The sequence below is a fragment of the Salmo salar genome, chromosome ssa24 (genome assembly GCF_905237065.1).
Source record: "Salmo salar chromosome ssa24, Ssal_v3.1, whole genome shotgun sequence".
Taxonomy (NCBI): Eukaryota; Metazoa; Chordata; class Actinopteri; order Salmoniformes; family Salmonidae; genus Salmo; species Salmo salar.
This window is the reverse complement of record NC_059465.1, coordinates 43,415,859-43,431,183: the sequence shown is the minus strand read 5'-3', so window position 1 is coordinate 43,431,183 and position 15,325 is coordinate 43,415,859. Positions and strand designations below refer to the sequence as shown.

At 46.5% G+C, this 15,325-nt stretch overlaps 1 protein-coding gene across 1 annotated transcript; it reads right to left on the bottom strand.

Annotated features, from left to right (window-relative positions):
- Positions 1-365: 365 nt before the first annotated feature.
- On the bottom strand, positions 366-13,683 carry LOC106585929 (uncharacterized). Its single transcript, XM_014172671.2, has 6 exons — positions 13,427-13,683; positions 12,349-12,463; positions 11,073-11,362; positions 9,629-10,042; positions 1,983-2,084; positions 366-1,833 (listed from the first exon to the last, which is right to left on the bottom strand). Exons 1-6 carry the CDS (start codon positions 13,470-13,472, stop codon positions 1,688-1,690), a joined length of 1,113 nt encoding a protein of 370 aa, XP_014028146.2. The 5' UTR covers positions 13,473-13,683; the 3' UTR covers positions 366-1,687.
- Between the last annotated feature and the right edge of the window lie 1,642 nt (positions 13,684-15,325).

Below are 15,325 nucleotides of genomic sequence, written 5' to 3'. Positions count from 1 at the left end.
TGTTAGATATTACTGCACTGTCAGAACTAGAAGCACAAGCATTTCTCTACACTCGCATTAACATCTGCTAACCGTGTATATGTGACCCAAAAAATTTGATTTGAGTCGCCCGTTTTGCCGTGGGTCAAAACGGGCACCTGGCTCACGCCCAGGAGGCAGCCCGGTTCCAACGCCAACCCAGTTGACCCGGGGTAGGCCCGTGGGGCAGGCCCGTGGGGCATTAATCTAATACCTTCGATCAGGTCATATGTGTGTGGAGGGAAAGTGGAAGGAAAATGTTCCATGTGTTCCCTCAATCTTCGCAGCTTTTTGACTGTCAATAATTTTCTGAATGTGTAAAAAAGAGACGAAACGAACGATAACAATGCGATAAACAAGAGTTTATTTATTGACTAAAGTAGTATTTGAGCAGTACAAATGAAACTCAGTCACTTCCAGAACACAAAAAGTTACTTTACTGTTAAATTTCTAATATAGAAGTACCCTGTCACACTGTTAGGCTGTTAGGCCACTCATACGGTCTGTTGAAGATAACCTTTTCACCAATAGTAGAGACAACATGTCAACAATAAAGTCAATCGTTCAAAAAGCTAAATAATTTGTACAAAAAGCTAAATAATTTGTACAAAAAGCTAAATAATTTGTACAAAAAGCTAAATCATTTGAAGAAAAAGCTAAATAATTTGTACAAAAAGCTAAATAATGTCTACAAAAAGCTAAATAATTTGTACAAAAAGCTAAATAATTTGTACAAAAAGCTAAATAATTTGAACAAAAAGCTAAATGATTTGTACAAAAAGCTAAATAATTTGTACAAAAAGCTAAATAATTTGAAGAAAAAGCTAAATTATTTGTACAAAAAGCTAAATAATTTGTACAAAAAGCTAAATAATTTGTACAAAAAGCTAAACAATTCAGACAGAAAGCTAAATCATAAAGACAAATGCGAAATCATTTTCATGGGCTTTTCACATTTCACTTGTTATTTCCCTTTGTTTGCATCTCAAATGGCACCCTTTTTGCTACGTAGGGCACTATATAGGGAATAGGGTGCCATAAGGCTCTGGTATAAAGTAGTGCACTATGTAGGGAATAGGGTGCCATTTGGGAACTAAGGCTATATTTCGTGCTTGTAATATGCATACTTTATGACATACAACTAATGTACATTTCTCCTATCTATATGCATAAGGAGGAAACATGTTTCCATGCCCAGCATGAAAATCATGACTACTGACAATGTGTTGTAAAAAGTTAAATAAATAAATAAAATAATTTTCGAAATGGCATATTGAGGTCAAAATACCAATTTTTCTAACCTGTTTATTAAAGAGGCAGCTTAACTCATTCTCAATCCTTCTCATGAATTCCTAGTCGATAATAAAAATCTACTTTGCACTTAAGTGTGTATCGATATTTTTCTAAAACTTATACTTAAACAGGTATATCTTGTTCAGATTAAACTATTTTGCTTATAAGTATGTATCAAGACTAATAACACATACTGTCTGCAGCTTGTATTCATATTCTCCATTAAACTTTGTACTATCAACAAAAGCTGGTAGATTTGGCAGGTAGAGCTGCTGTTTTCTGATCTAGGACCAGTTCTAGTCAGGTGGCAGCTCAACAATGCATTCTCCAGAAGGGGGCGCCACTGATCTAGGACCAGTTCTAGTAAGACAACGCATTATTCTTCAGGTGGTAGCTCAACAATGCATTCTTCATTAGGGAATTCAACTGATCTAGGACCAGTTTTAACCATGTCTAAAATGTATTCTTCTTCAGTAGGGAGTTCTTCTGATTCCAGATCAGGTTCAGGAGCCTGGACAGCATCTAGAGACAGGGACATGGAGTGTGAGCATGGCCTGAAACCTCACTTTTGATTGATTGATTGATTGATTGATTGGTCAATCGGCTAGCTGGCCAGTTTGATTGATCGATAGATTTATTTGATAGAGTGATTGATCCATGGTCAGACTCACTTCTCTTCAGGATGAGGTAAAGTACGCAGAGCAAGACAGCCAAATAGATGAACTTAACCACACTCAGTACCATGGCAACCACCTGCTGCCCACCATCGCCCCCTAGTGGAGAGAAGAGACCTGTAACACACATCCATATTACCCACCACCTCCCCCTAGTGGAGAGAAGAGACCTGTAACACACATCCATATTACCCACCTCCCTCTAGTGGAGAGAAGAGACCTGTAACACACATCCATATTACCCACCACCTCCCCCTAGTGGAGAGAAGAGACCTGTAACACACATCCATATTACCCACCACCTCCCCCTAGTGGAGAGAAGAGACCTGTAACACACATCCATATTACCCACCACCCCCTAGTGGAGAGAAGAGACCTGTAACACACATCCATATTACCCACCACCTCCCCCTAGTGGAGAGAAGAGACCTGTAACACACATCCATATTACCCACCACCTCCCCCTAGTGGAGAGAAGAGACCTGTAACACACATCCATATTACCCACCACCTCCCCCTAGTGGAGAGAAGAGACCTGTAACACACATCCATATTACCCACCACCTCCCCCTAGTGGAGAGAAGAGACCTGTAACACACATCAATATTACCCACCACCTCCCCTAGTGGAGAGAAGAGACCTGTAACACACATCCATATTACCCACCACCTCCCCCTAGTGGAGAGAAGAGACCTGTAACACACATCCATATTACCCACCACCTCCCCCTAGTGGAGAGAAGAGACCTGTAACACACATCCATATTACCCACCTCCCCCTAGTGGAGAGAAGAGACCTGTAACACACATCCATATTACCCACCTCCCCCTAGTGGAGAGAAGAGACCTGTAACACACATCCATATTACCCACCTCCCCCTAGTGGAGAGAAGAGACCTGTAACACACATCCATATTACCCACCACCCCCTAGTGGAGAGAAGAGACCTGTAACACACATCCATATTACCCACCACCTCCCCTAGTGGAGAGAAGAGACCTGTAACACACATCCATATTACCCACCACCTCCCCCTAGTGTAGAGAAGAGACCTGTAACACACATCCATATTACCCACCACCCCCTAGTGGAGAGAAGAGACCTGTAACACACATCCATATTACCCACCACCTCCCCCTAGTGGAGAGAAGAGACCTGTAACACACATCCATATTACCCACCACCTCCCCCTAGTGGAGAGAAGAGACCTGTAACACACATCAATATTACCCACCACCTCCCCCTAGTGGAGAGAAGAGACCTGTAACACACATCCATATTACCCACCACCTCCCCTAGTGGAGAGAAGAGACCTGTAACACACATCCATATTACCCACCACCTCCCCCTAGTGGAGAGAAGAGACCTGTAACACACATCCATATTACCCACCACCTCCCCCTAGTGGAGAGAAGAGACCTGTAACACACATCCATATTACCCACCACCTCCCCCTAGTGGAGAGAAGAGACCTGTAACACACATCCATATTACCCACCTCCCCCCTAGTGGAGAGAAGAGACCTGTAACACACATCCATATTACCCACCTCCCCCCTAGTGGAGAGAAGAGACCTGTAACACACATCCATATTACCCACCTCCCCCTAGTGGAGAGAAGAGACCTGTAACACACATCCATATTACCCACCTCCCCTAGTGGAGAGAAGAGACCTGTAACACACATCAATATTACCCATCACCTCCCCCTAGTGGAGAGAAGAGACCTGTAACACACATCCATATTACCCACCACCTCCCCCTAGTGGAGAGAAGAGACCTGTAACACACATCCATATTACCCACCACCTCCCCCTAGTGGAGAGAAGAGACCTGTAACACACATCCATATTACCCACCACCTCCCCCTAGTGGAGAGAAGAGACCTGTAACACACATCAATATTACCCATCACCTCCCCCTAGTGGAGAGAAGAGACCTGTAACACACATCCATATTACCCACCTCCCCCTAGTGGAGAGAAGAGACCTGTAACACACATCCATATTACCCACCACCTCCCCCTAGTGGAGAGAAGAGACCTGTAACACACATCCATATTACCCACCTCCCCCCCTAGTGGAGAGAAGAGACCTGTAACACACATCCATATTACCCACCTCCCCTAGTGGAGAGAAGAGACCTGTAACACACATCCATATTACCCACCTCCCCCCCTAGTGGAGAGAAGAGACCTGTAACACACATCCATATTACCCACCTCCCCCTAGTGGAGAGAAGAGACCTGTAACACACATCCATATTACCCACCTCCCCCTAGTGGAGAGAAGAGACCTGTAAGACACATCCATATTACCCACCACCTCCCCCTAGTGGAGAGAAGAGACCTGTAACACACATCCATATTACCCACCTCCCCTAGTGGAGAGAAGAGACCTGTAACACACATCCATATTACCCACCTCCCCCCTAGTGGAGAGAAGAGACCTGTAACACACATCCATATTACCCACCACCTCCCCCTAGTGGAGAGAAGAGACCTGTAACACACATCCATATTACCCACCACCTCCCCCTAGTGGAGAGAAGAGACCTGTAACACACATCCATATTACCCACCACCTCCCCCTAGTGGAGAGAAGAGACCTGTAACACACATCCATATTACCACCACCTCCCCCTAGTGGAGAGAAGAGACCTGTAACACACATCCATATTACCCACCACCTCCCCCTAGTGGAGAGAAGAGACCTGTAACACACATCCATATTACCCACCACCTCCCCCTAGTGGAGAGAAGAGACCTGTAACACACATCCATATTACCCACCACCTCCCCCTAGTGGAGAGAAGAGACCTGTAACACACATCCATATTACCCACCACCTCCCCTAGTGGAGAGAAGAGACCTGTAACACACATCCATATTACCCACCACCTCCCCTAGTGGAGAGAAGAGACCTGTAACACACATCCATATTACCCACCACCTCCCCTAGTGGAGAGAAGAGACCTGTAACACACATCCATATTACCCACCACCTCCCCTAGTGGAGAGAAGAGACCTGTAACACACATCCATATTACCCACCACCTCCCCTAGTGGAGAGAAGAGACCTGTAACACACATCCATATTACCCACCACCTCCCCCTAGTGGAGAGAAGAGACCTGTAACACACATCCATATTACCCCACCTCCCCCTAGTGGAGAGAAGAGACCTGTAACACACATCCATATTACCCACCACCTCCCCTAGTGGAGAGAAGAGACCTGTAACACACATCCATATTACCCACCACCTCCCCTAGTGGAGAGAAGAGACCTGTAACACACATCCATATTACCCACCACCTCCCCTAGTGGAGAGAAGAGACCTGTAACACACATCCATATTACCCACCACCTCCCCTAGTGGAGAGAAGAGACCTGTAACACACATCCATATTACCCACCACCTCCCCCTAGTGGAGAGAAGAGACCTGTAACACACATCCATATTACCCACCACCTCCCCCTAGTGGAGAGAAGAGACCTGTAACACACATCCATATTACCCACCACCTCCCCCTAGTGGAGAGAAGAGACCTGTAACACACATCCATATTACCCACCACCTCCCCTAGTGGAGAGAAGAGACCTGTAACACACATCCATATTACCCACCACCTCCCCTAGTGGAGAGAAGAGACCTGTAACACACATCCATATTACCCACCACCTCCCCTAGTGGAGAGAAGAGACCTGTAACACACATCCATATTACCCACCACCTCCCCTAGTGGAGAGAAGAGACCTGTAACACACATCCATATTACCCACCTCCCCCTAGTGGAGAGAAGAGACCTGTAACACACATCCATATTACCCACCTCCCCCTAGTGGAGAGAAGAGACCTGTAACACACATCCATATTACCCACCTCCCCCCTAGTGGAGAGAAGAGACCTGTAACACACATCCATATTACCCACCTCCCCCTAGTGGAGAGAAGAGACCTGTAACACACATCCATATTACCCACCTCCCCCCTAGTGGAGAGAAGAGACCTGTAACACACATCCATATTACCCACCTCCCCTAGTGGAGAGAAGAGACCTGTAACACACATCCATATTACCCACCTCCCCCCTAGTGGAGAGAAGAGACCTGTAACACACATCCATATTACCCACCTCCCCCTAGTGGAGAGAAGAGACCTGTAACACACATCCATATTACCCACCTCCCCCTAGTGGAGAGAAGAGACCTGTAAGACACATCCATATTACCCACCACCTCCCCTAGTGGAGAGAAGAGACCTGTAACACACATCCATATTACCCACCACCTCCCCTAGTGGAGAGAAGAGACCTGTAACACACATCCATATTACCCACCACCTCCCCTAGTGGAGAGAAGAGACCTGTAACACACATCCATATTACCCACCACCTCCCCTAGTGGAGAGAAGAGACCTGTAACACACATCCATATTACCCACCACCTCCCCTAGTGGAGAGAAGAGACCTGTAACACACATCCATATTACCCACCTCCCCCTAGTGGAGAGAAGAGACCTGTAACACACATCCATATTACCCACCTCCCCTAGTGGAGAGAAGAGACCTGTAACACACATCCATATTACCGACCTCCCCCTAGTGGAGAGAAGAGACCTGTAACACACATCCATATTACACACCTCCCCCTAGTGGAGAGAAGAGACCTGTAACACACATCCATATTACCCACCACCTCCCCCTAGTGGAGAGAAGAGACCTGTAACACACATCCATATTACCCACCACCTCCCCCTAGTGGAGAGAAGAGACCTGTAACACACATCCATATTACCCACCACCTCCCCCTAGTGGAGAGAAGAGACCTGTAACACACATCCATATTACCCACCACCTCCCCCTAGTGGAGAGAAGAGACCTGTAACACACATCCATATTACCCACCACCTCCCCTAGTGGAGAGAAGAGACGTGTAACACACATCCATATTACCCACCACCTCCCCCTAGTGGAGAGAAGAGACCTGTAACACACATCCATATTACCCACCTCCCCTAGTGGAGAGAAGAGACCTGTAACACACATCCATATTACCCACCTCCCCCTAGTGGAGAGAAGAGACCTGTAACACACATCCATATTACCCACCTCCCCCCTAGTGGAGAGAAGAGACCTGTAACACACATCCATATTACCCACCTCCCCTAGTGGAGAGAAGAGACCTGTAACACACATCCATATTACCCACCTCCCCCTAGTGGAGAGAAGAGACCTGTAACACACATCCATATTACCCACCACCTCCCCTAGTGGAGAGAAGAGACCTGTAACACACATCCATATTACCCACCACCTCCCCTAGTGGAGAGAAGAGACCTGTAACACACATCCATATTACCCACCACCTCCCCTAGTGGAGAGAAGAGACCTGTAACACACATCCATATTACCCACCACCTCCCCCTAGTGGAGAGAAGAGACCTGTAACACACATCCATATTACCCACCACCTCCCCTAGTGGAGAGAAGAGACCTGTAACACACATCCATATTACCCACCACCCCCCTAGTGGAGAGAAGAGACCTGTAACACACATCCATATTACCCACCACCTCCCCCTAGTGGAGAGAAGAGACCTGTAACACACATCCATATTACCCACCACCTCCCCCTAGTGGAGAGAAGAGACCTGTAACACACATCCATATTACCCACCACCCCCTAGTGGAGAGAAGAGACCTGTAACACACATCCATATTACCCACCACCTCCCCCTAGTGGAGAGAAGAGACCTGTAACACACATCCATATTACCCACCACCTCCCCCTAGTGGAGAGAAGAGACCTGTAACACACATCAATATTACCCACCACCTCCCCCTAGTGGAGAGAAGAGACCTGTAACACACATCCATATTACCCACCACCTCCCCCTAGTGGAGAGAAGAGACCTGTAACACACATCCATATTACCCACCACCTCCCCTAGTGGAGAGAAGAGACCTGTAACACACATCCATATTACCCACCACCTCCCCCTAGTGGAGAGAAGAGACCTGTAACACACATCCATATTACCCACCACCTCCCCCTAGTGGAGAGAAGAGACCTGTAACACACATCCATATTACCCACCACCTCCCCTAGTGGAGAGAAGAGACCTGTAACACACATCCATATTACCCACCACCTCCCCTAGTGGAGAGAAGAGACCTGTAACACACATCCATATTACCCACCACCTCCCCTAGTGGAGAGAAGAGACCTGTAACACACATCCATATTACCCACCACCTCCCCCTAGTGGAGAGAAGAGACCTGTAACACACATCCATATTACCCACCTCCCCCTAGTGGAGAGAAGAGACCTGTAACACACATCCATATTACCCACCTCCCCCTAGTGGAGAGAAGAGACCTGTAACACACATCCATATTACCCACCTCCCCCCCTAGTGGAGAGAAGAGACCTGTAACACACATCCATATTACCCACCTCCCCCTAGTGGAGAGAAGAGACCTGTAACACACATCCATATTACCCACCTCCCCCTAGTGGAGAGAAGAGACCTGTAACACACATCCATATTACCCACCTCCCCCTAGTGGAGAGAAGAGACCTGTAACACACATCCATATTACCCACCTCCCCCCCTAGTGGAGAGAAGAGACCTGTAACACACATCCATATTACCCACCTCCCCCTAGTGGAGAGAAGAGACCTGTAACACACATCCATATTACCCACCTCCCCCTAGTGGAGAGAAGAGACCTGTAAGACACATCCATATTACCCACCACCTCCCCCTAGTGGAGAGAAGAGACCTGTAACACACATCCATATTACCCACCACCTCCCCCTAGTGGAGAGAAGAGACCTGTAACACACATCCATATTACCCACCACCTCCCCTAGTGGAGAGAAGAGACCTGTAACACACATCCATATTACCCACCACCTCCCCCTAGTGGAGAGAAGAGACCTGTAACACACATCCATATTACCCACCTCCCCCTAGTGGAGAGAAGAGACCTGTAACACACATCCATATTACCCACCACCCCCTAGTGGAGAGAAGAGACCTGTAACACACATCCATATTACCCACCTCCCCTAGTGGAGAGAAGAGACCTGTAACACACATCCATATTACCGACCTCCCCTAGTGGAGAGAAGAGACCTGTAACACACATCCATATTAAACACCTCCCCCTAGTGGAGAGAAGAGACCTGTAACACACATCCATATTACCCACCACCTCCCCCTAGTGGAGAGAAGAGACCTGTAACACACATCCATATTACCCACCACCTCCCCCTAGTGGAGAGAAGAGACCTGTAACACACATCCATATTACCCACCACCTCCCCCTAGTGGAGAGAAGAGACCTGTAACACACATCCATATTACCCACGACCTCCCCCTAGTGGAGAGAAGAGACCTGTAACACACATCCATATTACACACCTCCCCCTAGTGGAGAGAAGAGACCTGTAACACACATCCATATTACCCACCACCTCCCCCTAGTGGAGAGAAGAGACCTGTAACACACATCCATATTACCGACCTCCCCCTAGTGGAGAGAAGAGACCTGTAACACACATCCATATTACCCACCACCTCCCCCTAGTGGAGAGAAGAGACCTGTAACACACATCCTTATGGTGTCACACTCACCTATTGTTGTGATGGTCACCGTGACCGGGTCACTGTCGGTGGTGACGTTGTCGCCGGTGACAGGATCTGGGCGCGTGATCACTGTGGCAACACTGACGGTGTACTGGGTTCCCGGGGTTAGGCCAGAGATCCGGATTGAGTGGGAGGTGGAGCTGTTGGAGCAGGGGAGGTGGAGGAGGCAACACGAGGTGGTAGGGTGAGGGGCGTGGTGGGAAGGACAGAGGAAAAGAGGAGGGGTGTGGCGAGGAGGGAGAGAAGGGTGGAGGAGAGAAAGATGAGGGTGATGCTGGAAGCTACATGTGGTGATTCTGTAGCTATGATCAGCTGTCTGCATCAGAGGGGGCGTGTCCCAATGCACAATCACATGATCAGTGCCTTCAGACTCCGCCTTTAGCCGCTCAGGGGGTACAGCGCCTGTCAATTCAATAGATATAAATGTCAATTCAATAGATATAAATGTCAATTCAATAGATATACACTAGTGTTCAAAAGTTTGTGGTCACTTAGAAATGTCCTTGTTTTTGAAAGAAAAGCAAAAATGTTTGTCCATTAAAATAACATCAAATTGCTCAGAAATACAGTGTAGGCATTGTTAATGTTGTAAATGACTATTGTAGCTGGGAACGGATTATCTACATAGGCGTACAGAGGCCCATTATCAGCAACCATCACTCCTGTGATCCAATGGCACGTTGTGTTAGCTAATACAAGTTTATCATTTTAAAAAGGCTAATTGGTCATTAGAAAACCATTTTGCAATTATGTTAGCACAGCTGAAAATTGTGGTTCTGATTAAAGAAGCAATAAAACTGGCCTTCTTTAGACTAGTTGAGTATCTGGAGCATCAGCATTTGTGGGTTCGGCTACAGGCTCAAAATGGCTAGAAACAAAGCACTTTCTTCTGAAACTCGTCAGTCTATTCTTGTTCTGAGAAATGATGGCTATTCCATGTGAGAAATTGCCAAGAAACTGAAGATCTCATACAACGCTGTGTACTACTCCCTTCACAGAACAACGCAAACTGGCTGTAACCAGAATAGAAAGAGGAGTGGGAGGCCCCGGTGCACAACTGAGCAAGAGGACAAGTACATTAGAGTGTCTAGTTTGAGAAACAGATGCCTCACAAATCCTCACCTGGCAGCTTCTTTAAATTGTACCCGCAAAACACCAAGTCTCAACATCAACAGGCAATTCCGGGATGCTGGCTTTCTAGGCCAATGGAAACAGTGATTCAGCCAGTCATTTCACTGCTCTAGACCCATTCTCTCTCTACTTCTTTGAGGAGCATCTAACACATTGCTTTCACCTCATTGCAGATCATATACCGTACAGTAATAAGGTACAGGTTACAGTAAGGCTTCTATGTACTCTCTTTCGACCCAAGGGGAAGGAGTAGGGAGTGAATAGGGACTGATTATTAAAACTGTCAGTCGTCCTCACTCACCTTGGCAGATGAAACCATGTCGTTCCGCGGTCTCGCCACAGGATCTCGACAGCAGTTTATTCTCCCCTTTGAGGCTGGTCTCCAGACAACCACAGAGTCCAGGTCCAGGATTCTTTATGTACCAGCGATCGTAGCTTAGCCCCTGGCCATCCACCCACTTCCACCCCCAGCCACCAGGGGCAGTGTGGGGCTGCAGACCCAACCAGAAGGTTTCCCTGTCACCAGCCATGGTCTGCAGAAGAAACTGGTACTGGTCCTGGGTGCTTAGGACAGCCAGGTCAATGTAGTGCCTATGTTACCACAGGTAGAAATAAATACATCCTTTGTTTATTCTAAATTGAGACACATTCGGGCAAAGGTCCGTCCTTCTGCTCTCTCTCTCTCTCTCTTCCGTGACCTGGATACCGATATGGGGTCGAGGAAAGTGTTGTTAGCAGGCCAACAGAAGACGGTGCTCCCCTCCGCGATAGTCTCCTTTAGATAGGTAGACAGATGACTCATCTTTGTATCTCTTACATTATAGCCTCTGTGACAGTATGGGCAGCACCGTTGAGGCTATCTCCGTTTTGAAGTAGTCCGTTTTCTTCTTCGCCATTGGCTGACATGACTCCAACAGGGTCACCAGGAGGAATCAGGAAATTAAGTTGGTTGTCCCACCCAGTTGACTACTTTAAAATGGTGGAAGCCCTCAATGGCGGTTCCCATGCTAATGCAGCCTTTTAGAGATCTCTATCATTCTCTATGATCCAAACTGAGTCCTTCCCACACCACTTTGAATCAGCTATTGTTTTCTCAAAGTAGAAAAGTATGCAAACATTTAAATGATATACTACTTTTTAAATCTATAAAATGTTTTGCACAGCTAGCTAAATTCGTTTTTTTGGGGGGGATTCCACCCTGCGAACGTCATTTGCCTGACGACACGCAATTGGAGAAGGAGAGTCTCATTTCATACAAGCGCATTTTCTATCCACCTTCCCTCTTCCTCGAATACCTTTGACTTTTTAAAAAACCCAACAAGGATGCCAGAGAGGACGGAGGAGAGAGGATGGAGGTGTTGAGTGAATCTAATTGAGAAAAGACCCTGGGTATGTTTATTTTGGTCACTCCTACTGGCTAAATCTGGCATCTGCATCTTTGGTTTAATTTTACAGTGCAACTTACTGTGTAAAAAATGTTTTAAAAAAATACACTTACATTTTCTTTTTTTCTCTTCCTGACACTGATTGTGTCTCTGGATAAGAGGATCTACTAAATGACTCAAATGTAAATGTACCTCTGACAGAACCGCCTGGCCTGGATCCAGGTCACAGCCCTGTCCCCGTCTCTCCGCTCCACTTGGTACCACAAGGCAGAGCAGTTCAGTCCCAACGCCAGGCCCTGCCACAACACTACGACAGATACACAAATAACAAGCAATAAATAATAAACATGGTCTACCACACACAGTTACTCTACTGTCTCTACTTAACCATGGTTACTCTACTGTCTCTACTCTACTGTCTCTACTTAACCATGGTTACTCTACTGTCTCTACATAACCATGGTTACTCTACTGTCTCTACATAACCATGGTTACTCTACTGTCTCTACATAACCATGGTTACTCTACTGTCTCTACATAACCATGGTTACTCTACTGTCTCTACATAACCATGGTTACTCTACTGTCTCTACATAACCATGGTTACTCTACTGTCTCTACATAACCATGGTTACTCCACTGTCTCTACATAACCATGGTTACTCTACTGTCTCTACTCTACTGTCTCTACATAACCATGGTTACTCCACTGTCTCTACATAACCATGGTTACTCTACTGTCTCTACTCTACTGTCTCTACATAACCATGGTTACTCCACTGTCTCTACATAACCATGGTTACTCTACTGTCTCTACATAACCATGGTTACTCTACTGTCTCTACATAACCATGGTTACTCTACTGTCTCTACATAACCATGGTTACTCTACTGTCTCTACATAACCATGGTTACTCTACTGTCTCTACATAACCATGGTTACTCTACTGTCTCTACTCAACTGTCTCTACATAACCATGGTTACTCCACTGTCTCTACATAACCATGGTTACTCCACTGTCTCTACTCTACTGTCTCTACATAACCATGGTTACTCTACTGTCTGTCTACTTAGATATGGCAGCAGTGTTGACCATTGTTCCTCCAGGGGTGAGGGTCTGCACGTTGCCTTGTTACCCAAAAATGGAGGCACTTTTTAGTTTTTGTCTATGATGAGTTGATTAGTGGAATCTGCTTGTTGTGCCTGAGCAAAAAAAACTAAATGGTTTTGAGTATGAGTTAGTTGGAAAAGTTAAAGTGTTTTCTTTACCCAGGAGAGCCAATCGCTGCAGGGGTGAGAGGTCAAAAAGGTCCATGGGTCCGTTGGGTAGATCTATTCATCTCCTCCTGACCCCTCGTGTGTTGCACTCTCCGTCCATTTCTCTCTCTCTCTCTCTCTTTCTCTCTCTGTCTCTCTCTCTTTCTCACCGTCTTTCTCTCTCTGTCTTTCTTTCTCTGTCTGTCTCTCGCTCTCTCGTTCTCTTTCTTTCTGAGCCTGTTCCTGTCTTCCCAGTATTATTATACTCCAACAGCAGGCGTAATGCAAGTAAGTGGGTGGAGCTATTAGGCATGGCTTACAGCCAGCATGGTGGAAATAGGAGGGGACCAAGGAGCAACCGGTTTTCTCCTCTCCCATGTTGCAGAACGTTTTCTTCCTCCTGTAAATGATTGTCACTTGGGGCTCAGATCTCTCTTGCAGCCATGCATGTCATCACAGATATGTCACAGGCCTATTGTACGTAGTAATCTCATGGTTGACCTTTGAGTCACCTTTTGGCAGCAGTTACTTATTTGACAAGTCTCTACCAATTTTTGCACAAGGTCTGTTAAGGGGACCTATAGACCTTCATTTAAACTTCTGGTGTCTAGAATGAAACTTGGATATTTCGGGAATGTATTCAGACCCCTTGACTTTTTGCACATTTTGTTACTTTACAGCCTTATTCTGAAATGGGTTAAATATCCTTCTTTCCTCATCGATATACACACAATACGCCATAATGACAAAGCAAAAACAGGTTTTTACAAATGACACCATGAGAAACAAGATTGAACTCTTTGTCCTGAATGCCAAGCGTCACGTCTGGAGGAAACCTGACACCATCCCTACGGTGAAGCATGGCGGTGGCAGCATCATGCTGTGGGGGATGTTTTTCAGCGGCAGGGACTAGAAGACTAGTCAGGATCGAGGGAAAGATGAACGGAGCAAAGTACAGAGAGATCCTTGATGAAAACCTGCTCCAGGACGCTCAGGACCTCAGACTGAGGTGAAGGTTCACCTTCCAACAGGACAACGACCATGAAGCGACCACATCCTCCAGCAAACAACACGACTCCCCTTAGTGCATCTCTACACACCAATGGGCCAATGGAGTCTCCCTGAAACACACAGACAATACATGTTGATTACTTACACACACTACACACACTACACACACTACACACACTACACACACTCACACTCACACACACACACACACACACTCACAAACTACACACACACACTACACACACTACACACACTACACACACTCACACTCACACTCACACACACACTACACACACTACACACACACTCACACACTACACACACACACACTACACACACTACACACACACTCACACACTACACACACACACACACACTACACACACTACACACACACACACACACTACACACACACACACTCACACACTACACACACACAAACACTACACACACACACACTCACACACTACACACACACACACACTACACACACACACACACTACACACACACACTCACTACAAACACTACACACACACTCACACACTACACACACACACACTACACACACTACACACACACTCACACTCACACTCACACACACACACACACTACACACACTACACACACTCACACACACACTCACACTCACACACACACACACTACACACACTACACACACACACACACTACACACACACACACTCACAAACTACACACACACACACTACACACACTACACACTACACACACTACACACACTACACGCACTACACACACACACACTCACACACTACACACACACACACACACACTACACACACACACACACACACACACACACACACACACACACACTACACACACTACACACACACACACACACACACACACACACAC